The sequence below is a fragment of the Meriones unguiculatus genome, chromosome 2, assembly GCF_030254825.1.
Source record: "Meriones unguiculatus strain TT.TT164.6M chromosome 2, Bangor_MerUng_6.1, whole genome shotgun sequence".
NCBI classification, from domain to species: domain Eukaryota; kingdom Metazoa; phylum Chordata; class Mammalia; order Rodentia; family Muridae; genus Meriones; species Meriones unguiculatus.
This window is the reverse complement of record NC_083350.1, coordinates 97,304,308-97,329,337: the sequence shown is the minus strand read 5'-3', so window position 1 is coordinate 97,329,337 and position 25,030 is coordinate 97,304,308. Positions and strand designations below refer to the sequence as shown.

The 25,030-nt window shown below is 44.7% G+C and overlaps 1 protein-coding gene across 3 annotated transcripts in view; it reads left to right on the top strand.

The window, feature by feature from the left end:
- The first annotated feature begins 6,851 nt into the window (after positions 1 to 6,851).
- Positions 6,852 to 25,030, top strand: part of Ano4 (anoctamin 4) — a 400,373-nt gene continuing 382,194 nt past the window's right edge. The window contains exons 1-2 of one of the 3 annotated variants that reach the window (XM_060377883.1): positions 6,852 to 7,284; positions 22,483 to 22,566. In XM_060377883.1, the coding sequence (XP_060233866.1) occupies positions 7,164 to 7,284; positions 22,483 to 22,566 (205 nt within the window). In that variant the 5' untranslated portion in view covers positions 6,852 to 7,163. The remainder of the gene's footprint in view (positions 7,285 to 22,482; positions 22,567 to 25,030) is intronic. The other 2 variants (XM_060377881.1, XM_060377882.1) reach the window with 2 other exon arrangements.

Genomic DNA, 25,030 nt, shown 5'->3' with positions numbered 1-25,030 from the left:
CTGTCTTAGAGATGTGCCACTCTATCTCCTTCAAAACATCATCTGCTGTACAAACAGATAGCTGCTTGACCACTCATGGCCAATGACTGCCTGAGCTTGACCTGGTCACCAGGTGGTTCAATGGGAACCCATCATCAGCTGTCCATCTAAGATTCTTTCTACCCGGTCCTCTTTGCCCTTCCTCCAGGGTTTGAATCAATATGATGATGGCCTGAAGTCTTCTCAAGCTCATTTGATCCCTATCTCATTCCTCCTTTACAGAAATTTCCCCCAGTTAATCTGCATAACGAATCCCATTTTGGCATCTGCTACTTAGGGGACCAGACTCCATACAGCTTCCATCAGAGTGAGAGTAAGAAAATGTTCCAAAGGGTGTCGCTGTCCAGGAAGTAATGTCTTTAGATCCTGGATCTCACCATACACGGTCTACAACTTTCCAAATGGAAACAGAGAATCATTTGATTCACGTGCAGGATCATTTGAGAGCATGGGTGAACACACAATAGGTTTTATCAGTATGTTTTTAACCAATGGATTTTAAAAGGACGATTGCTGGAGAGAGCACCATGCTTGAAAATATTGGGAGCCAGTGGGCGAGGTAGATGTGACTACAGAGATCACAGACCCTCTGGCCTCAGGCAGGCTTCACTCTCTCTGCTTCTTGCTGAGTAAATGCAGGCAGGTTGTGTCGTCCTTCCTGGTCTCTGTTTCTGCAGCCAGAAGCTGGAGTTGCTGATGATAACTGCTGTAGAAGTGAAGTGAGACAGATGAACGTGAAATACTTTTGCTAGCTCAGAGAAGGAACACAGTGAAAGTCCATCGGCATTGTTGGCACCCTTTGTTCCATTCCTTGTCTTCCTTTTCTATCAGGATCTCATTAGCCCTGGCTGTTCCTTGAACATTGCGATCTTCCTCTCTCAGCTACCTAAGTGCTGAGATTACACCACTGCACCTGGCTTTAGTTTCAACTTGTGTATTAATTTTCATGTCTAAAACAAAGATTTATAGTATATTTCATAATCCCTGACTTCGTCTTTACCAGAAAGGGAGACAGCATTACTCTTAAATTATATAGCTCATCCTTCTGAAGAAATTGCACCTTGTGCTCAATATAGGGCCACACTCTTTTGAGCTTAGACCTTCACAACCAACTGTGCTTTCACTTAATCATCTGGAATAATCTGTCCCAAAGCATTTTTATCCATGTGTAATATCCCTTCACAGCCGATTTGTTCTTAATGCTCAGGCTAGTGTTATGGCAGCAACATGAAAAATCTATCACCCACAGAACTCATCTCAAAAAGACTATCATTTCGGGCATGTTTGGGCACTTGAATTCTGGGGACCAGACCGCCTCAGAAGAATATAAATAATTATTTATTGAAGTGCTGATTTTACAGTTGGCGGTGAAAATTCTTTCTGGGCAGCTCATTTGCAGACAGGTGCAGGCACAGCTGCTCTAATTAATGTGTTGTTAGGATTCTAGTTCTTGATTTCCATTAGGGATCAGAGAAAGGTTTTCCTCTCTGCCTGACTACATGAGGCTGGGTAACATTAGGGCAGCTGTTCATCGAAGGTAACAAAATACATAACTCCAATGGCTTATAGAAACTGTTTTCCTCATCTAAGATGAGAAAAACCAGGAAGCAGACATTTGCTATTCTTGGTTTATAAGCTTGATGATACCCACATTTATATTTCTGAGGTTCTTTGGGTCTTTCTTCTACTGGTCCCAAGTGACTGTAAAGTTTCTAATTGTCATTCCTAAGTTGGCATTAAGTAGAGAAAAAGTAGGTAGCCATCATTGTAAGCAAACTCCTCATTTAAATTGCTTGACAATGCCAGCTCATCTCTATGGAGCTGCAGTGGAAGCTGGGAAATTAAGGATTTCACTTGAGGACCTCTGTATGCTGACCAGGTTTCCAGCACCGCAATAGTAAAGAAAGTATATTGTGAAGGCGATTATTCCTATCCTGTAGGAGGAAAACCTAGGGGTGTAACTGGTATTTGTGTCTTGGGTCCATTTTCTTTTCCATCACAGAAAGAAGTAATGGGTGTTACGGGTGTTAGGTAACTATACTAGAGACTAACTAGATCCCTGCAAGTCTCAATGGCTGTTCATGGTGCTCTGTCTATTTAAACATCCACAGTAGTTTCTGCGTTAAAATTTAGACATCTTATTTTAGTAATGAAGATCTGTGTGCGTGTGTGTGTGTGTGTGTGTGTGTGTGTAACAATATCATAGCAGTGTGATTTAACTGTAATTACAGAATGCAACAGATTCTTATGAATTTGCCTCATTTCTCTGAAGTAATGAATCATATTTAGGAGAAAGTACTGGAAAATGTTTGAGGGGCAGTTGAAATTTACTGAAACTTGTTGTCTCTAAATTCACAAAGTATTTTTTTTTAATACTCAAACTACACCAGGAGCTTAAGCAGAATATAAATAGATCCTGTAGTCCTGAGGTGTGCAATATAAAATAGGCCATGCCTCAGGAGCTTCTTTGGAAGATGCCTGCAATGTGAACTTTTGGACCCTGATTCTGCAAAAATTATCCATCTTCAGAGTTTAGGTAAAACTGTGGAAGTTGAGCAAGTATCTCTCAGAGCTTTTTGTCAAATGTATGACACCTTGTAGCCTTTGTCTGATCACAATTGAAATATGTAGTTTGCACCTCATTTATATCTCAGGCGCTACCTAAAATTGATTATGTACTCATCAAGAGTAAAGTTTGACAAGTAGTATATTTTTTGCATTACTTACATAATTCTCACCTCTGTCAGTATGTTTACTTTGATATTTTAAAATTGTTAGCTCCCAGAATATCCTTTTTAAAGATTAAATATAATTTAAAATTATATTTTAATATAATTAAAATATAATTAAAATTACATTTCTGAAATTAAAATATAATTTCATCCTTTCCTCCTTCTCTTTCTTTCCTCTAACATTTCCCAGACCTGATTTGTTCCATCACAAGTTCATGTCCTCTTTTTCTTTGTCACTATTATATTTATGTATACACACATATAAATAGAGTAAAAGATAGCATAAAGGGCAAAAAGGTTCATGATATTTTCAGACTATGTTTTTTTTTTCTGGAAAATTTAAATACTAAAGAAAAGGTAAAAAAAATTCAAATTACCTGTGACATTTATAATGCATTTATTGAGTTCTAATAACCACTCAGTCCAGCATCTACAGTAGATTTGTACATAAACATACAGTGACGACATGTGATCTGAATCTTGAGGCACATATAATACTGTTTCAATTTCCACTGACACTTGGTGAGAAAGGTCACCTCACACCACTTTGACAGTAGAAATGTCTCCAGGGAGAGCAGCAGACAGTGAGAACTGATAGAGGGAGCCACAGGCCATTTGTCATCTAACACACCGTGAGTAGAGCTTGTACCTCATTATGTAAGACCCACCTGAGTTAAGTGCTGCTATTCAGAGTGCAGACATCACCGCAGAGAACAGTTGTTCTAATGATACGGTAGCACAACTGTTGTGTAAAGGAAGTGCAAATATTCAGTTAAAACCTCTGGTTTTATATTTTTTGTCAGTACATTTTTTTTTTTTCATATTTCTAGCATAGCTTTTAGATCTGCTTACAAATACTGCCTGGCATCTTGGGTCTCCTGAACTGCCCCACCACCTAGCAGCTAAAGGGTTAATCCTGACATATCAACAGTGTGTTTGCTTTGTGGTGCCTGGTACAGTGTTCGCTGTTGCATACTCTGAGTATCATTCCATAGCGGCAGGAGCAGACAGGGAGGAATAATTGGTTGACAGTCTCTGGGGTCTGCCAGGGAAGCCCTGGTAACAGGAATGGCATTAACAGGTATTGAGGGCTTCTTTTTGGTTAGAGGTACTTTTGGAGAGTGTCTCCCTAAATACCCCAGTTTGGCCACATCAGCCTTTGAGACACTGGGGTTACAAGTATTCACCATTCGTCTGTCCTGAAGTGGTTACCATCAGCTCCATTTTACAGAAAAACGGGAGCAGGGTTGAGTTTCCAGCCATGATAACTAATAAGTGGCTCGCTTACATTATGCACGTGGGGCGACCCAGACGCTGTGGTCACTTCTAAATCTGCCGAGGCTCTGCCCTCTGGGAGTCAGGGATTAACGCTTGTTGCATTATAGTGGTGCCCAAAGTTCTGTGCAAAGCACTGTTGGTGAAATGAAGAGAAATAAGACCCCAATCCTGTTGGCATATAGTTCGCTGCTTAGAGAATTCTGTCAAGCTTCCTTTGTGTCCTCCTAACCCGTTCTGAAAAACACACTACATGCCGCGTCCCGTTTCAGGAGGCCATTTACTGGACAAACTTCAGAGAAAATATTTTCTGCATAAGACTCTTAATTTCACAATGCTAACTATAGATTAGAAGGAGATATATATATATATATATATATATATATATATATATATCTCCAGCTTCTTTCTAGGGCATGGAAAAAAAAATGTTTTTCCAGACAAGGTTTCTCTGTGTAGCCTTGGCTTTCCTGGACTCACTTTGTAAACCAGGCTGGCCTCGAACTCACAGGGATCTGCCTGCCTCTGCCTCCCTGAGTGTTGGGATTACAGGTGTGTACCATCGTGCCTGGCTGGAAAATGGCTTTTTAAGGCAGAGTTTTTTTTTTTTTTTTAAGGGGCAGATATATATGATGATGTTGTTCATAAACATGAACATAAAATAAAGAGATGGACTTGAACTCCATCTAGATTATTCTGAATAAAAAAATGTTAACTTACAACTATAGCAACACCCAGAATCTGACCAGAGACAAGTGTCTGTCCTCAGAAAGAAACACATATGTCACTTAGAAGATCTAATAAAGAGGACAGGTTTTCTTCAATCCATCATGGGGACAAACCAACCAACCATTTTCCTGGGAAGATTTAGAACACAGCTTTCGTTAAGGTTACAGTAGTTTATATTTCATCCCTGAAAACCAGGTAAATGAACAAAACAGAGTTTGATGGACAGGCTTATCTTTAGGACAGATTTATTGGCAGCTTACAGATCTTAGACTCGTCTTTGAAATGTCACCACCTCAGTGAAGTCCTAAGTGATTCCTGCAGAGAGAGCCACTTGCTTCCCTAGGGGCCTTCTGTGACTGCTGCATGGAGCCAGCACAACCCTTCATTTCCCTTGTTCCTCCAGGATGGGAGGCGGCTGCATAGCCCTCTTCCTGCTGCACACAGGCTCCCAGGTTGCCATCACAGCACAGGACCTGAGCACAACTGGTAAACTCATCAGCAGCCTGACAAAGAACGCGGTATGTTTTGCCACCAGTTCCTCAAAGAGAGGCATAGTGTTCATAACCGTGATTCTGCCAAAGGGTCTGTATATTTGAAGGTCTTGCTCTGCCTGGACGCGAGTTCACGCAGCCTTAAGAGGGGTATTAATTAACCAGACACTTCCTTTTAGTTCTTGCTAATTAGAGAGAGCTGTCAAGAAGAATTAAAGTGCAATTTGTAACTCATCATGATTAACTTTCCTCCTGATTGTACCTGAGCTGGACAGTAGAGGTCACAGCCAACACCACAGGACCTTGGGAGCACGGAGGGCAGGCAGACTAAGGGATGCTGAGGAGTGCTGGGTGGGGACAGGGACAGTGAGGCCAAAGCGGAGGCCTGGAAGGCACTACCAGTCGGGAGCTCCACAAAACCCATGGGCTCAAATCCAGCCTTAAATAGAGCTGCGCAAAGTGAAGGTGAAGAGACCCGGATGGAGCGGCAGCCCGCCAATGACACTGTTCAAAGCCATCTCAGCCCCACGACAGTCCTGTGCGATAACTTTGCAGATAGTGAAATGGAGCTCTGAGAGGGTGTTTGGAGAAGCATCACTCAGCAGGTAGGGAGCTCACTGATGCTGAAGAAAGCCTCGTCTGGGACTGGACTGGCCCTCCTCTGGTCCTGGCCTCCTTCCTCTCAAAAGGAAGTGAGAGTTATGATGTTTCCTAGACCTTGGCCCAGAGGTTACTCGCCTCGCTGCTTTGGGCTAAAGGTGGAATTCCGAAGGCTGGGTTAGGCAGTAGGCTGACGTTGCGTGCTGCCAAGCACCTCGAAAAAGCCTCCAGGTCTCGCCCTGCCAAATTCCTCGTCCTCGTGTGTTGCCACGCGAGGTGGCACAACCCCAAGCCCTGAAGACTAGCCTTGATGGCACCTCTTCTAGCCAATTCGCTAGGTGCTGGGTTCTTTCAACGCTGAGATCACCACCATCACCGTCAACCTGGAGCCACAATGTCAAGAATGTGATCATGTCCGCAAGACCGTCCCTTTGGGAATTACAAAGTCTCCCGTGCACCCTACCCCAGGGCCATCGTGTCATCTTTCCTTTTCTCGTGATCCACAGCCCATGGCTGCCGCTGGCTTCTCAGCGGCATCCACTCTCCACTTCCCAGCCAGGTGTTTTCCAAACCCAGTGTTCTCAAAGAAGGATGGGTGGGTTTGCAAAGACGGGTCCACTCAGTCATTCAGCAAACTCTGTTCCAGCCCCACCAGGAGGCAGGGGCAGAGCAGTAAAGCGCGGGACAGAAAGCTCCCACAGTTTCCAAAGTCCCACTAAAGGTAATAGGATAATGTGTTGGAATGGGTCTGAACCAAGGTGGTCAGAATAAGGGAGTTGGTGGCCAAAGGCTACACTAAAAGTCCTCCAGTCAAGGTTGCCACTCTCCCCTGGGCGTTGGCCTCGGAGGCCAGGCCAACCCTTTTCCAAGCCCGTCCCCTGGGCTGGGCACGGTGCCCGAGAGTCACAGACCGTCGGACCCACCCCCTGCGCCTTCCGGAGCGCGCTCTCCAGTGGAACTCGCCAAGGAAGAGCGGGAGGCTTAGTCTGGCAGGTCGTGCATCTTCCGGGGACTCCCAGGCTCGCCCCTCATCACCTGGACCATCCCCACCCGCCGGGGTCAGCACAGGGCAGCAGCGTTTGGCGCGCACCCAGCCGGGTCCCACCCGACCCTCCTTCCTCTCGCTTCGCCACAGTTGCGTCCCCGAGGGGCCCCCCGGAGCTTGCCCGCTGCCCACGCCCTCGCTTTCGCCGCCGAACCCCCAAGCCGAGGCTCCCGCACGCAGCACCTCCCAGGAGCGCGGCGGGCTGACTGGGCATGCTCGGGAGCCCGGCCCCGCGCCGTGGGAACCGAGCGAATGCACTCGCCGGGCCGGGGGTTCGCCGTCCAGGGGCGCGGCGCCCAGGCGGCCGCCCTCGCCGATGCGCTGGCCAGCCTGCGCCGGACCCGAGCCAGGATGGCGTCCCTCACCGCCTACGGTACGGCTGGCGGGCGGGCAGGGCGCGTGGAAGCAGAGCCGGCACCCCGGGAAACTTTGGGGTTCGGCTATGTCTGCGGGGCTGCCAGAGAGGGAGTCGAACCCTGGGGCTGAGGCACCCACATCCCCCGCACGGGGAAGATGCTTGGGAGCTGGAGGCGGGGGGGGGGGGTACTTGCCAGTAGAGTCCGGGGGGGGGCACCTCAAAAAGCTCACGCTGGGGAGATTCGGGACTCCAGAAAAATTTCACACGCTCTGAAGTTCTCACAAGGGACGCGGGGTGTTAGGTCCCGGTTAAGGTTTGAACCTTGGACTTGGGGGGCAAGCGTTCGCTGTATTGTCCCTGTCTGACCTTGGCAAGTTATTTCAACTTTTCTGCCCCAGCGTGTCTCCATCTGTAAAAGTGAGGCGAGAACATCCCTGACAGATGCTGTGGAGTTAAAATAATGTGCACCGAGTATTTTCTCTTTTAATGCAAAGGGGAAATCAGATTGGCAGTAAAAGTTCTGAGGCAACGGAAGGCGTGATTCCCTCGCCCGGTTTCTCCGTTAAAGAATATGTGTCTGAGCACTTGGAAGCCTGTAGACACGGTTCTGAAGGCAGTCGCAGTGAAGGTTTGAGATTCAGCAAGCAATCCCGGCAGGGCAGCTTCTTATCCACATTCCTGCTTGTGTGTGTGGGGAAAAAGCTCTCCAGTCTTTTATCAGAAAGGCTGCTGAGCATGGTTATAGGAAGCAAGCGGTCTGTCCGCCCTTCCCCTGCTTGCAGTCAGCTGTGATAACATCCAGATTGTTAGTTTCAAGGGGAAGATTGGGAGAGATCTTGTGAGTGTTCTGCAGGGCCATCTGGAAGTCTGGGGTTGCCTGGAGGGCAGTGGGTGCTCCTGGGTGCTCAGGTTTGGGTCACCAGGCCGGAGATGTCCCCTGATCGGTTCCCCAAGGTTAAAGGGGTGAGGTCTCTTTCTGATGATTTGGGTGGGAATCTCACGGCGTTTGCAATTCTTGGGAACCGCTAACACTCTGAGTAGATAATAAAGGAGGCACAGAGCGGCCAGTGCTTGGCTTTTCTTTTCCGTTTACATCATTTTTCTGTTTTCTGGGATGTGATTGTTCATATTCTCACACATTTGACAAACAATTTCCTCTTTCCTGAGTTCCCACGTGAAGGATAATTCAATATTCGATGGTGTTTTAGGCATACTCAATTGCCAAAACCCCATTAAATTTACACTTTTCCCATCAAAGGATCTAACTTCTGATTTTTCCCCCCACATCATTGTAGATGCTGTCCTCAGGATACTGTCAGTAATAGGTTTACGTAATAACTGGTTTTATAAATTTCTAGAAACTCTAGAGATTCACTGGGCACCTAGGTGGGAAAAAAAATAAAGTCATAATAAGCATGAAAAGTAAATATATTCAGTAATCAAAGAAAATGGTGGCGGATTAATTTGGGGGATATGAAAGAATACCCAGATTATTCTTTAGACACTTAAAAGGAGGTGAAACCTATTTAAATATAGTTATCAGTTAGGATTTGTGCTATTTAAAATATTTTCCTTCTTCCTCTATTTCTAATATATGAATGTAGTTACCAAGTCCACGTTCTCAGGTCCACACTGAAGGCCCATCAGTGTTTCCAGCTTTACTGAGCCAGTTAAAGACAAACATGTGGGAGCATGTTCAGTATGAAGAAAACTATCTGATGTGCTTGGTGGGGCTTGGAAACCTTCTACACACATCGTTCTCCAGACAACTGAGCTGCTTTTTAAAATGCTCCATTTCAATTCTAACTGGATATGGGGTTAGGTAGCATGATGGAGGAGAGCCTGAAGCAATTATTTTTGCCTAGACTTTAGAGGATCCAATTTTCATATTCATTTGGCTGATCTAATAACTGCTTTAATCCTATCTTTAGCAGTGGGGTTGCTGAGAGAATGAGCAGTTACACCGTAGATCTCAGAGAAATCTAGCTTATGCGTGCATTTCAACAACAGCAGACTCCAGGAAACATCCTTAACTCCCCTTGAATGTGCATTTTCCATACAGTATGAGAACTTCTCTTTCTATATTTTAAAATGAGTTTTTCTTTTAGGCCATTGCCTAAACTCAAGATTTCTAGTAATGTGAGATGAGAGAGGTGATTCATGATTGTACCATGCCCTTTGATAAGCATCCATTTCATGGCTTGTACAACTCTTGATTTTTAAAGCCTCAACCCTTTATACTCACCATTGACATTTCTTTCCTAGTCCTTTAAATAGTTTAGGCTCTTAAGCACTTTTAACTCATTATATAACTATATGTAAAAGGCTTAAAATGGGTGACAAGTCTGTTTTGAAGAGAAATGACTGGCTATGCAATAGAGAACTCAGGACCATATCCCTGTCGAATCCAGGAATTGCCTCATCTTTGGACATGCAGGACTGGTCTTGAGTGGCAAGGTGGGATCTCAGTATGTTTGATAAGAGAGCATAGCGGCTGTTCCACACAGGGAAGCCTCTCTGAGGAAATGTTTGAACAGTGACCTGGGTAGTTAATAGAAGAGAAAGAGCAAGGTGCCTCACTCTGTGGAGAAGATGATTGGTAAAATGAGCAGATGTGTAAAGAGGACCTGTGGCAGGGATGAACTGCTCATATTCACGGCAGTTAGGAGGACAATGTGGCTGGAGCAAAGAGAGCAAGCAGAAGACAGAAAGACAATGCAGCCCGAGCTGGTACTGTTGTGACAATGCCCGCCTCGCCTCCCTTGTTTTCTGACTCGTCTGCATAAGTCAAGGCTCACCTGGGTTCTGCCCTTGGCCTTTTATACCTCACTCTCAATCATGTGGGCGGTCTTGGCTACACTCTTCCCAAGTGCCGGACAATGACTGTGTGCAGACTCTGTGTCTTACCAAGAGGCCTAATGAGGGCAACGGTGTCTTCTGACTTTAAGTAGAATGTGGGATGTGCCTGGATGTAAAGATTTTTGATAGGGGCTCAGCCCTTAAGAGCACTTACTGATCTTCCAGAGGACCGGGGTTCAATTCCCAGCACCCACTCGGCAGTTCACAACTGTCTGTAACTCCAAGATCTGACACCCTCACAGAGACATACATGCAGGCAAAACACCAACACACATGAAATAAAAATAAGTGAATCATAAAAAGATTTATAATAGTAGTTTATATGAATTCTCTCCACAAATCATCACAAAAGACCTTTTAAGAAACTAGAACAATGTCAACTCCTCATTCATTTGAAGAAATTGTGCCACAGATAGATTGAGGAACTCCCTTAGCCTGAGATGATGAGGGGGAGCCTAAATGTTAATATAGGGAGTTTGGCTCTAGAGCCTGGAGGTGTGTAGCAGGAAGAGGAAGAAAAAGGAACGAATACATTTATGCATTTGTAGGAGAATGGGCAATGCTAGTTGCCAGGATGGCTTGAGCCAGGGCTAGAAGACAATGGATATCCAGGCCAGCACTTCTGATTGGAGTGTGGTGGGAGGGAAGGCTAACAGGGCAAGATGGAAATCAAAAGAGCCCTGAAGAAGGAGCCCAGGATGTGATTTCCCCTTCTTGACTTCATTTTTATTCACGTCTCCACATAGAAATCAAGTCAGACATTTTTAATGCAAGAGCCGTGCTTGCCTACCAGCTGTCTGCTAGTCTTTTCTATGTGAATGTCCCTTACCATTGTCTGCTCAGTGTGTCCACAGCGCAAAATACCTGTCTTCTTGGATTATCTCCAACTACTGAGTTCAAGCCATGTGTCAGGCCCTAGCTTGAATCCAGGGCTCCCAGGATAACAGAGACAAAACTGTTTCTCTCCCACTAGGCAAGGTCAACCAGAGCACACAGATTCATAAAGGAAGAACTATAGTGGGTATGAATGGGAGAGGTGAGAGAGGGGCCAACAACGGTTCCCCAGAAGAGGAGGACACAATAGTTAGAAATTGATGGGGAGAAAGAAGACATTCTGAGAGCAACAACAGCATAAAACAGACACGAAAGAGAGAGCCACTGGGAGTGAGGGCAGCTGAGTTACACAGTGCTGGTGAGCATGACAAAGGAGACAGGGGTTGCCAGAAAGGTGTGTGTGCGTGTGTGTGTGTGTGTGTGTGTGTGTGTGTGCGCGCGCGCATGTGAATCTGTGCCCTACTGTGCTCAGCCATCACATAAGCCAGATCCCAGGAGTAATCTTCCAGAACTCCTTAGTAGTGGCCTTGGGTAGTTTAATCTGCCTCCTATGCTGTTGCTACTTTTAAAAATCTATAAAATAGGGTCATGATGAGCTTTGGATACAAGGGCACTTGCAACTGCATTTGAACAGTGCATAGTAAAAGCCACTGATACTTGAGATCTGTCTTAGTTCCTTTTCTCATTGTTGTGAAAAAAATAAATACATGACACAAATAAGAGAGGAAGGTTTGGAGTCCTAGTTTGAAGGTATAGCCCATCTCAGCGGGGACGTCACGGCAGGAGCTTGAAGTAGCTGGCCTCATTGCATCCCCAGTCAGGAAGCTGAGAGAGATGAATACTGGTTCTCAGTTAGCCTTTAAAAAATGTGTCTAGGACCTCTGCCCATGCCCATGCCATAGTGACACTTGTTTAGAGAGAGGCTCCCACCTCAGTTAAGCTAATCTAGAAAAGTCTCTAAGGTCATTCTAGATCCAGTCAAATTGACAGTCGAGATTACTCATCACAGTCCACAGAATCCGAAATCCATGGATGCTCAAGTCCCTTGTTCAAAATGGCACGTTTCATATAGTCTGCTCACGTCCTCCCGTATTCTTTAAGTCATTCCTACACTGTTCATAACCCTAATGCAATGCAGGTGCTTTGTAAGTGGTTGTGTTGTTTAGACGGTGATAACGAGAAAACGCCTGCGCAGGCTCAGTACGCACCCAATCTGTAAAATAGCATTTTCTACCTTTCTTTGTTGACTCCTTGGATGCAGAACCTGCAGATGTGGAGGGTTGACTGTTCTCTGGATTAGCTGTTACCACCAACTGCCTCTCCCAGCCAAGAAACTCACCCACCAAGTCATGTTGATTCTTCTACTTAAGATGTTTCACCTCAGTTTATTCCTGTCTGACGCAATCAGCAGCAGAATCTCAGCTGCTGGCCCCACGTTCATACCCCATTCGGTTATTTCTCTGATTGGAACTCTTTACTGACTCCACTCTGCCTAGGATCATGGTCTAACCTGCCCACCCTTCATGCCCTTGGCTAGAGCATCTTACACTGTGGGGAGGCAGGTGATAAAGGCTTTCTTGGGTCTCCTGGGTCCGTTCTCTGAAACATACCTTCGCCTTCTTTTTCCAGATCTCATTTCTTCCCTTGAGATCTCCTCCATGATACATGCTGCTTCTTCCAGGACTCAGGGTAAAGCTAAAGAAGGCCTTGCCTCACAGCCTCTGTTTGGTACTGCAATGAGTGTTTTGTACTATACCAGAGCAGAAGCTTTGCTTCTTCCGTCTTTGTGTCCCTGGAGCCTAGCCCCATGCCTGGAGTGTGAGAAGGACTGAGTGGACTCCAGCAGAGACCATCCCAAGCTGTCGTTTTCCTGCTTAGAGATGGGTTCCTGAGGCTGGCCCAGAAATCCTGGATTCAAATGATCCCCCATCTCCAGCTACCTGAGTACTGTCCCAGACTTTATTCATGCTTGTACAATTTTATTTTTTTTGTCCCTTTACCATTTTATATGTGTATATCATGAATTTTACTCTTTTTTGTTTTATTCACACCACATCTCAATGAGTTCCCCTCATACTTTCATGTTGTGTGTGTGTGCATGTGCCTGTGTGTGCCTATGCATGTGGTGTGTGAATGAGATAGAGTGTGTGTGTATCGTGAGTGTATATGTTTGTGTGAGTGTGTGTGTGAGTGTATGCATTTGTATACCCATGTATGTAAGTGTTATATTTGTATGTGTGAGTGAGTGTGTGTATGAGAGTGTGTACATGTGTGTGCCAGTGTGTGTATGTGAGTATGTGAGAGAAAAAGTTGTGTGCATGGGTGTGAGTGAGTCTATGCATGTGTGTGCCTGTGTGTGTGTTTGCGTGTGTGTGTTGTGTGTGTGTGTGTGAGTGAGTGTCTGTGTATGAGTGAGTTGTGTGAGAGTGAGTGTATGTTCTGTGTGTGCTGTATATGTGTGTTTGTGTGTTTGGGAGTGTGTGTTGTATGTGTGTTGTGGTTTGTGTGTGTGTGTGCCTGTGTGTTGTATATGTGTGAGTGTGTCTCACAGCTTGGTTAAGGTGGTCCGCATGCACAGTTGGTGGTAGTTCTTGGGGTACAGGCAGCTTACCAGCAACCTCACCATTAACAAGTTTTGAGCTTTTATTTTCCCATTGAAATTTGCAAACAAAATAGCTTTTAGCTTCCAAAAGCAGAAACATGCAGAAGAGAAAAGAAAAGTATTCTTGCCACAGGGAAATGAGACACATGCTAACTGACTCAGGCTTCACTACGGACGACTCCAAGGAGCATTTGATGACTTCTGTTTCCCTGTCACCACCTGGCATGCTTGTGATTATGAAACACATAGACACTCACGGTCAACTCTAATTAGGATGCTTTGACTAAGGAGTCTCTTTGAAGAGTGTAAGGATTATTCTTTGTGAAGAACACCATGTAAGTTTCTTCCTGGGGCAAAAGAAAGTTGAAATTTTATTTTGATTCTATGAAGAGTCATTTTCCTTCTTTCCTGTAAAACAACACATTTTAAAAATAACAGTGTCTTAGTATATTCCAAGGTAGCACATAACAAATACCAATGATGGAGTGGTCTCAGCAGCAGACACCTACATTTAACAGTTCATTAGGGCGGAAAATTCAAGATTAAGGTGCTGGTAGAGCCCTTGTCTAGTAAGGGACACTTCCTGGCTTGAAGATAGCTGCTTCTCATTGGGGTTGACTTGGTCCCTCCTGGTGTGAGCTCGTGGGAGGACAATAATATTCGTGTTCTTTACACTAATCTCACCAGGATGGTCCTACCCTGTAAAGCCGGTTACGTCCTAAAGAGCCTCCCCAAATACCATTGCATCAGGGTTACAGCTTCAAATATCAGTCTTGGGGACACAAATACCCAGCTCAGGACAGTGATGCGGGTTTTTCCATGAGAATGTAGACCTAGACAAATACTCCACCCACAGCTCCCAAGGAAGGTTCTAGAAAAAAAAAAAATCAGTCTACTCTTTGTGAAGGCTCACTGTGTGCCCTGCACTGCTGTTTCTAGAAGTACAAATAAAACCTATCAAATGAGTCCTATCATGTGATAAGACTCAGGTCTTTGCCCTTTGAGGAAAAAGAACATGGAATGTGTTATTTTTCAGCATGGAATTAATTAGGTTTAAGCAGGGCAAGAAAGGGTTCTTTAATTAGGGTTCATGAAAGGGCTTCTATCACAATGCCTGTTGCTGGAGTGGATCCAGGAGAAGCTGAGATAATGAGTATCGGGCACAGTGTTTAAAATGCACGAACAGTGATTAAAGTGTTTGAAAGCTTTCTGGAGGCATTTGGCAAACATTCGTCCTGCCGTGTGTACATCACACAGAGCCAGGCACCGTGGACACCGCTGCCAGAGGGATGTCTTTGCCCTGGAGGAGCGTGGTTCTTCATCAGGTGAGGAAGAGGATGTGGAGGACAGAGGATGCACTAGTCAAGGCTTTGCTCTCTGGGAATGTGGTTCTGCATCAGGTAGGGAAAAGGATGCGGAGAATGCACTTGCTACCCAAGCCCTCCTGCAGCCTGACCTGGCTTCTGGAAGTTGCTAAAGAACACCCAAAGGAACCAGGGTAGGGCAGAGCGCAAGGCATGCTGTTTGTCCTTGTCACAACGTTAGAGATTCGGTTTTATGGGAAAAGCTATGGAGGCAGACTCACTACACGTGGACGGGTTTGTCAGCATCTTAGGGAGCAGTCCCCACACACCTGTTTGTGTCTGGCGCTGTTCTGTCCCTGCTGGTCATGGCAGGCATCAATGTGCTTTAGAACACGTGACTAACAGTCACAACAGAGAAGAAAGTCTCTGGGAGATGGGAGGAGGGCTCCAGTTGGAGTCACTTCTGCACAGCAAATGGGATAAACAAACACACACCACTGGGCAGCATCCTTGTGGTCTTTGTTTGTTTGTTTGTTTTAGCAGTTTGAGCTGCATCCCTCAGAATGCAGCCTAGAGATGGATGCTGGTCTACCCGGCCATTCACCCCGGGCGTGTGAGGGCCTTTCAACAGCTCCCGTCCTTACGCACCTGCAGGCAGTCGTCCTCAGCAACTTCCTCTTACCCAGAGGCACTTGCAGGTTGGATTTTCTTTATAGCGCTTGTGTGATATGTTCATCCTGTGATAATTTTCACTGGATCATGAACCAGGGACTTGGGCATCTTTACTGTAATGGCGTTACACTTCAGCTAGCATGGCTTCTTTTTAAAAGGGTTTTTCCTCCTCAGAGCGAATCTTTCTGAGATACAACTGCCTGAGTAGCTATGTAGCTGTCATCTCCCCACACAGCCTCAGGCTGTCTGTGCCCTGGCAGTCATGTATCTCCTTGGGTTTTGCCCTTCCTGACACATTGTGCTTCTCCCAGCTCCCAGCATAGGCTAGATCACACAGACCCTTAAAAACATCTTTGGTTGGTTCCCAAGCCTTTGAGGGTTCTGTTGTAGCGGAATGCGGCTCATGTTAAGGAGCTATCAAGTCACCTGGGTGTCTGTAGTTCTGGGTCAGGCCCGGTATTCAGCACTTCCGGTCTTCCGGGTGGTGCTGGGCTTTCTGGTCTGGAGACTAAATCAAGATCACAGTTGCTGGCTTGTGGCGAACATTTTCAAGACTTTTTTTTATGACAATTGTTATTGAATGTGGCTCTGCTTAAAAGAACCCGGCCGGGTGCTTCTTCTTTCAAATGTTTTAACTATGGCTTGCTTCCTATCAATCCGCTGTATACGTTCTTTCGATTAGTAGTGGAAAAAATTTTAAAACCTTCTAAGAATTAGTGATTTATGCACATATGTGAATGTGCACACACACAAATAATAAATAATGCTATAAAATGAATTAAGAATGTAGATTCTCTGTCGGGAGTGGAGTTAAGCTGGTATTGTTCATGTTAGTTAACCTTGTGCGTGTGTGTGTGTGCATGTGCGTGTGTAAGCCAGAGGTCAATGTTGGTGTCTTTCTCTGATTGCTCTCACCCTTTATTTCTGAGGCAGGGTCTCTCACCGCACGTGAAGCTCATTGTTCTGCCAGGCAGGTGGCCAGTGAGTGTGAGGAATACACTTGTCTCTGTAAGCCTGCCCTCCAAATGCTGGGCTTCGAAGAGCCTGCATGCCTCCAGGCCTGACTTTCTATAGGATTCAGGGATCCAAAGTCAGGCTGTCATGTGTACCTGGTGCTTTACCTACTGAGTCCTCTATTAACTTTAAAAAATGCTATTAGCATGTTATAATAATGAGTTTCATACATATACATAATGCATTTTGATCATCCCAACCCCACTCTGCCCCATTGTCCTGCTCTATTGTCCTGCTGATCATCTTTCTTCTGACTGGTCTGCTGGGTTTTGTTTGTTTGCTTGTCTTGTGTGAGTATGTGTTTGCACTAAACTTTTACCTATTCAACCAATCAATCTAAATCTAACTGAGACACACCCCCTCTGATGGTGAATTTTGCAATCTCTCCTTGTAGTGTCCTATACCAATACATTCATTTCAGTTTTGTCTTATCTGTTCTGTAATTACTTCGAGTGTACAGCTTTGAACTTTTTGTATCTTCCTGGTGAACCCTGTAATGCCTGTGACAGTGACCAACTCTTTTGTAGCTGTCACGAGCGCTTTATTATGCTGGAGGACTTTAACCGAGATGCCACAAAGGGCGGCAAGGTATTGATAAAAGCCAACGCCAGAATGATTTTTGAATGCTGCTTTAATCACACTAATCACACAGATATCTAAGAGTTGCATAGCACATTATACATCCTATGGGGAATACAACCTGGCCACAGGTACGGGCTCAGACACTTTGCCTCTGCTTCGGGTGTCTTCTAGGTCCCGGAATTCGAAGTTCCAGCCGGACCTCAGACTCGTCTTCTGATGACTTGATGGGCCTTGGAGCTTCTCTGCTCCAGCCAGGCCTCAGATGCTTGGGAGCCGTCTTCCAGGGCCGGTCTGATAAGGTGGTCCTTTCAGAACGGGTTTGTTAAGGTGGTGTGGACTTTTCAAACAGCCGTTCGGGAATAGGCTGGGTATTGGCGGTCTTTCAGTGTACGCACCAGAGTCTGGCCTGCCGTGCCTGTGTAGGCTCGGGCTGCATTTTTTACATTTTGGGGGGGGCATGGCTTGGCTTATCGTTCTTTTACAGGCACGCACACATGTCAGCTGCCTTAAGAGCATTACTTAGTTACTATTACTACGAATATCTTATCTATCCTCGACAGCTCTGCTGTATTCCAAGCTCTCAATGTCTTAGGGGAGTTGCCCAGTCACTGTCACCAAAAATGTCTCTCAACTTTGCTCCCGACAGCTCTGCGTCTTACAGGCTCATTACAGTAGGCTTTTCATCTAAGGGTAGCAGTTAGCTTGGTTTTCTCGGGATCATAGCGGCTTGCTGTATGTGATCATTTCATATCCTTTCACACCCGTTACTTTCAGGGTCTCCCGAATTTCGTTTTCAATGTTCCTTTCAGAAACAATAATTTGTTTTTGTAAACTAATCTCACAGTTTTAAAAATAGCAGCAGCAGGCCATTTACATGTACTGCTGTTACTAACAGGACTGAACATTCTTCTAGCATCTTACTTTGTACTGTCTTTTCTTCTATGCCGTTTTCTTATTTATTTCCTTTGCTAATTTGAACTTTTCATTAAATCCTGTCTCTCATTCTGTACCCCACTTCTACTCCTGAACCCAATAAAGGGATCTGGAAATTTGTGGTTATCAACTTTAAAAAAAAATAATTGCTCTTGCGCCTTTACTTAAAATTCCTTAACATTAGACATTCTCATCATGTTTTTAAGTAACTCTAAATTTACCATGCTAACCCTTCCTTACGTAACACCTCGGGCTTTTGAGCACCCAGTTTCTTGCATACTTTTATTGCTTATTGCTTTAATTTTTTTAAACCTCCCAGATCAGACTATTATTCTGCACTAATAATTTTTGCTCAGCATTCCTATGTGCTTACCAGATTTCCATGTTCAGTGGAAGGACTGGGAAAATCTAAGTCCCCCTTTTTTTTCTCTGTAGATGAGATGGAAAGAAGAGCGAGGATGCCTGAGCCTGCTTCTTGTTGTTGTATCATGTTTTTTATCAGCACACTGAGAATAATTTGAGACAAAGTGTGCTAATTTGTTCACATTTTCTGCTGAGTGGTCCCCTAAAGACAGGTTCTGTTACCCAGAGCCTCGCTGCTTAGCACAACGAACGAACGAATGACTTTCAAAAGCACAGTGTGGATCAGGGAGGACTTCACAGACCACAGCTTGCTTGCATAATGTGCCCTCCTTCTGTCTTTGTCTCTGTTCTCAATTATTTTTCTTTTTATGTGTAAAAATAGCCAACAGTTTATTTTTTTCTTCGTAAATCTTTTCACAAAGAACTGCGACTAGAATGTTGACTGTTTTGAGTGTGGGCCCTTCCCACGGTTAGTTTGTCTAATCTCTCAGGCTGGCTTTATTTTTTTAGAGTAAGATAAGCCTGGTTTCAGTCTCAGCTTTGTGACTTCTCAGAGGTGCAGTTCTGAGCAAGTTCCTTCACTTTTTAAGCCCTCAGTTTCTTATCTGCGTAGTGGGATGTGGGATATGCTCACCAAGTGTAAATAAAATACTTCGTGCACACAGAGTAATGACCTCATAACACAGTGCCTGGCAAAGAGCAGGTGCTAGATTACCTCTAACTCAGTGGTTCTCAACCTGTGGGTCACAGCCCCTTCAGGGGCAGGGGGGGGTTGAATGACCCTCAGACTATTAGAAAACACAGGTGTTTACATTATGATTCATAACCGTAGCAAAATTACAGTGATGACGTAGCAACGAAACCAATTTTAGGGCGGAGGGGGTTGTCACAACATGAGGGACCATTGCAGCGTTAGGAAAGTTGAGACCCACGGGCTTAACGCTCTTTCTCTTACATATTTATGCAGAATTTACAGTCCAGATTTGCCCCACCACAATATCCACTCTTCCTGATTTATTTTTAAAAGTTATGAAGTATAATTTTTGCACAAGTGGGAAACACAAATTTATAATTAAACAAATAAGATGAATGTTGTGGGGCCACTTCTCAGGTCAAGTAACAAATCCTATCTGGCAAGACCTGGCCATGCCCTAAACCCTCTCAGATTAAACTCTCTTCCCAACCTCTATGCTCCCTTTAGTGGTAATTATCCTCATTACTTTTACAAGCAGTTTTACTGTCCACGTATGAGTCTCTGAGCAGCGTAATTTGGTTCTGTTTTTATTCAAGCGTTTTTGATTGTGTTACGTGTATGTGTATGTGTGTGTGTGCAAGTGTGTTAATGTGCATGTAGAGATCACAGGACATCCGCATGGGCTGTTCACCTTTTGGGAATTTGCCAAGCAAGCTAGGCTGGCTCGTGAGGCCCAGGGTCTGTCTGTCTCCATCTCTCTCTGCCTCACTGTAGTTACACAGACCACACCATGCCAGGCCTTGTTTGCTTGTTTGTTTGGTTTTTCTAATCATGAGATCTGGGGATCAAAGTCAGTGCCTCATGCCACAAGGGCACTCTCCTGACTGAGACGTTTTCATGAATAGAATTACATGTACTATTCATTGTTTGTTTGTTTTTTTAGTCAACCGTATGTGAATGAGATTAACCTATGATACTTTAAGAAGCTTTTTGCCATTCATTTTCTTTTTATATAATATTCTGTTTTATATATATACATGCATATATATGCTTGTTCTCCTAAAAATACAGAAAAAGAACAATAGTTGCTATCAAGTGAATGTTTCAGGCTGCCGCATGAGGCTATAGAGAGACTTTATTATTAACTGATTTGCTGCTCATATAATAAGTTAAGTGCCTTTATCATCCCCACTTCCCATTCAGGGAACCGATGGCTATAGTTAAATAACATGTCCGAGACAAGAAGCAGGTGTCTAACGCTTGTGCTGACTCCAGGATCCTCAAGCTTCACGGATTGGATTTCATGCACTTTCAAGTTTTCCCACTGGTTACTTGATATCTTCATTTCTACCAAAATTAGTTCCTCAAGGACTAAATCAATATTAAGGCTCTCTTGAAAAATCTTGTTCAAGTGCCATCTGTAAACTTTTGATGTTTTCTGTTGAGACCCATAGGTGTCTGAACCTTCTCCACACAGTTTTCTTTCTTTCCTTCTTTTTTTTTTTTAAGAAAAAATGACTTCCCTAATTTTCTGTATTTATTTTTAAGAGAAAATTGTCCCTTTTATTAAAAACAGATTCTTTTCTCAAACAACATACCCTGCTTACAGTTTTTGCTCCCTCTGGTTTCTCCTCCCATTTGGATCCACCCCCTTTGTGTCCCTTATTAGAAAATAACAGGTGGCTGGAGCGATGGCTCATCCCAGCAACCACATGGTGCCTCACAACTATACATAACGAGATCTGGTGCCCTCTTATGGCATGCATGCATTCATGGAGGCAGAACACTGTATACATAATAAAAATATAGATCATATATGAAAACAGGCTTCTAAGAGATAAAAACAAAGTGTAACAAAATATAGTATAAAAAAATCACATCAAAGTTGGCCAAAGTGAATCAACAGATGGAAAAGAGCCCCAAGAAAAGGCACAAGAATCAGAGACCCACTCATTCACACGCCCAGGAGTCCCATAAAAACACAAAGCTGAAAGCTATAATATGTACACAGAGGACCTGGTGCTTACCCTGTGCTTGCTGCTTCTTCAGTCTCTGTTCATGGGAGCTTTGCTCAGTTGTCTTAGAGGCCTTGTTCTCCTGGTCTCCACCATCCACTCTCACCCTTACGCTCTTTCCACTTCCACTTTGTTGTGGTTACCTGATTTCTGAGGGGAGGGATTTGATGGAGACATCCCATTTAAGGTCTTCTTCCAAGATCTTCCCTCTCTCCCGCCCCACCTCCCCCACAGTTTTCTTATGTTGCAAATTGAAACACCTGTTTGTATGTTTGCTGTCCTACATTTACCATTGAGGGAGGAATGGTTTTGCCATTTTGGTTTATTCACTGCCTCTTCGTAGGCATTTGTTTCTAATTCAAGCATTTTAGTTTACTATTGACTGCTGGTTTTCTTTTTGTTTTGTTTGTTTTTCGAGACAGGGTTTCTCTATGTATCTTGGGCTGTCCTGTACTTGCTTTGTAGACCAGGCTGGCCTCTGCCTCTGCCTCCCTGAGTGCTGGGATCAAAGCTATACGCCACCACACCTGGCTTTGACTGCTAGTTTTCAGCATGCTTTTCTCTTTCATGATTGTTTCATGAATGATTCTTTCTCATTCCTAGCCACCTTTCGCTAATAGATGTTTTCTCTCTGTTCGTGTGCATTTTCCATGCCTTTGACATGTCCCTTTAAGATCTTCTTTCCAAATCTTGTAAGGACAGAGTGCTAGTGATGGCTTTGGAAAGAATCTGGAACGACACCTTTAGAACAGTTAGACTCCTTTGCTATGCTTTAGGTCTGGATTTGGCTGATTCAACAGATTCCACACATACTGATGTGTATACCAGGTGTACATTCCCTGTGGTGGAGACAGTTCTGAGTTGGACCGCCTCGCCCTATCCTTGAGGTCAGCCTTGTGACCTCCATGTGCAGGTGGAGACCATAGCACTGAGCCGAGTTAAGCAAACTTGAACAAGTTGTAGAGCGCACACGGAACAAAGCTGGCCATAAACCCAGCTGCTCTTTTTCTTGTCTGTGAGCACAACCTCTTTAAGGTTATAACTAGGAATAAGTGAAAGCAGTCGTTTATGTGGTGTGTGTGTGTGTGTGTGTGTGTGTGTGTGTGCGCGCGCGTGCTCACGTGTGTACTTCCTTTAACTTCCTTTGGGTCTGCCCTTGACAAGCTCAGGGATTGCTGTTGTGGAGAAGAGCGCACACAACCTTGCATCCCTAGAGAACGAGAGCACCCATGCCACAGACGCAGAGCTGTCTTTATTATTATTTTTTTCGGTCACAAGCTTCCACTGTAGTCATGGCAACCATGAAGCTGCATTAACCTTCTTGTCTTCTTTTCTTAACAGACAGAGATGTGAGCAGTGGGAGTTATAACCTGTCCTCCGCAACCACGGGCAGCTACTACAGCTGTGTCAGCCAGATCACCATAGGTGAGCAACCTCAGCGACTGTTGCGGAACACGGTTAGGCTGGGTGGGAGGCTGGCTTAGGAAGAGCAAGTAAAAAATACACCCGTGAACAAGTTGTTTTCTGAACCGCAATTGCGCTCTTTTGGGGGCGCCCTCTTGTGGATTCTTGCTGCCATTGAAAGGAGTTGGAAAAACTGGGCTAGGGTGAACTGATTTTTCCTGCTTCCTCGACGTTTGCTTTAGTGCCTTCCTCTGCATGTCCTCTGAATGGTTGCACATTTAATATCATAATAAAGTTCTTTTTCAATGTCTGTGGAATATTATTGAATATTATTTTAGAAAGAAACCTTCTGTAACTGCAAATAGATAACTGATGTTAATGAACTGTTACCCTGTTACCTGGAAGGTTTTGTTTGTTTTATTTTTATTTTTTTGTTGCTGTTGTTTTTTGTTTTATTCTGTCCATTGGTTTTTGGGGTGAAGGTAGATCTTTCTTGTCTGAAGATTGTATGAAGCAGGTGTGGTGCTAAAATCCAAAGTCATGCTTTCCTTGTTGGGATCTGAACGAACCGTAGAGAACAGACGGACATACCGTTCTCCACCCCCCTTGGGAGCCCTTCTACAGCTACTCAGCTTTACACCTCTGCCTGCCTGCCCTTAAAGGCATTCTGTGGTCTGAGGAGTCCTCTGGATACTAGCCACCCTGTCCCTCCCATCTCAGAAATGACATATCCACATCTTGATGCTGGAGTTTTGAAGTCTGCAGATTGGGTCCTGCTGTTCCCTTCCTGCCTCGCGCTGGAAGCGCAGGGACCTGAGGTAGGGCAGAGCGCTGTGCCGGCACCAAGCTGTCTCTACTTCCTTTCCTGTCCAAGCTTAAAGGTATTTACTGTTCCCTAAGGGGAGAGTAGCCTTCTTTATTTTTCTGTTTGTTGAATCCATTCTCTTCCACTTCTTTCAAATGTTCTTGAGTCCAGAATTTTAGGCAGCGACTTAACCAAAACAAAATTGGTGATAATCACTGCTAAGTGTTTATTTTGTATCCGTTAGCTGCTCTTAGCTCCCTACTCACCCCATTTTACTTAACCAGAACTCTGTGAGAAGGTACAAGTATTTCTTTACTCTACAGATTAGGAGAGTTGATTTCTCTTTTTGAAAATCACCCATCCATTTATTAGTATGCTCAGGATTTCAGAACAAGTCTGTTAGACTCTAAACCTGAGTCTTGAGACTCTGGAATGTGGCTTCTTTAACTGCCACCGTGGGGAGCTCCATAAATTAATGATGAGCCTGTAAAGTGCAGCTAGATTCTTTTGATTATAAAGTTGCACAAGTATATTGGAACATAAGACTAAACATGGGCACCTTCTGCAATAATATCTATAAAAATCATTTTGAGGTTAAAATGCTATGAAGCAAAACAGCCTCCAGTTCCCTGGTTCGTTTACTAAGCTGTGCCCTGTGACTTCGCTGGGCCGCAGCTGCTTGCAAGGCAACATACATCAGTTACAGTGGGACGACCTTTGACCCCCACATCGTACCTCTGGGAGTTTTCTGGGGAGTCTGCACTGCCGTCGCCTCTTAGTCTAACCTCCTCTGGAGTCCGCCAAGCAGGTCTCCGAATCTTTATCTGGTGTGAGTGTACCCTGACATATCACCTCCCTTGCCTCGCAGGAAGTCTGTGGATTGGAAGCACCTTGTTCAGACACCAAAGCAGACTCAAGCTTTAAAAGTAAATGGTAGAACTTGGTCCAGCATATTGATTTGTTTTTTTACTCATTAATTTTAAAATAAAGAATAACAACTTTTTTTTAAAAAAAAAAAAAAAGCCCTGGATTTTACTCTTCAGAGCTAGTTTGAAAATATCAGATATTTAAGATGATTTTAGAAACATTTGTCAAACAGCAAGCGGCCACAGAGGGAGGGCTGCGGTAAGCCAGTGGGAAGCTGAGTGACCAGCATGGATGAGGGGTTATCCAGACAGTGAGCTTGCCGGATTGCTTGTGTGAGAATCTGGCGTGCTAGGCCAGTTAGTGGCTGTGACTAGTCTTGACGTGAGACAGTGACAAAGCCATGGGAATGGGGTCAAGAGGCATATCCAGAGGGAGAAAGGTCGGATGGTGGGTGAGAGCGGCCGTTGACTGAGTCTGAGAGTAGACAAGTGTCCTCTGGGATTTCGAGTCGGGGTGACAGTGAGTCTAGCCATTGTCAGAAATACGGAAGTTAGGAAGAGGGTGGAACCCATACAGTTTAGATGTGCCGGGTGCAGCCTTTATAGCTTGGATGTGAGGTGTGTGTGCAACTCCTTACAATCCCTTACAGTCGGACATTGTGGGTGGACTGGTCAGAGGATGAAGCTGGAGTCACCGCCTGCGTGGAGAGGTTGCCTGGGTCTCTGGGAGAGTCACTACATGCAATGTGTGAGAGACAAGGCCCGGCCTTTGAGGGAACCCAGTTAGGGGAGAAGGAAGGACAAAGGTGATAGT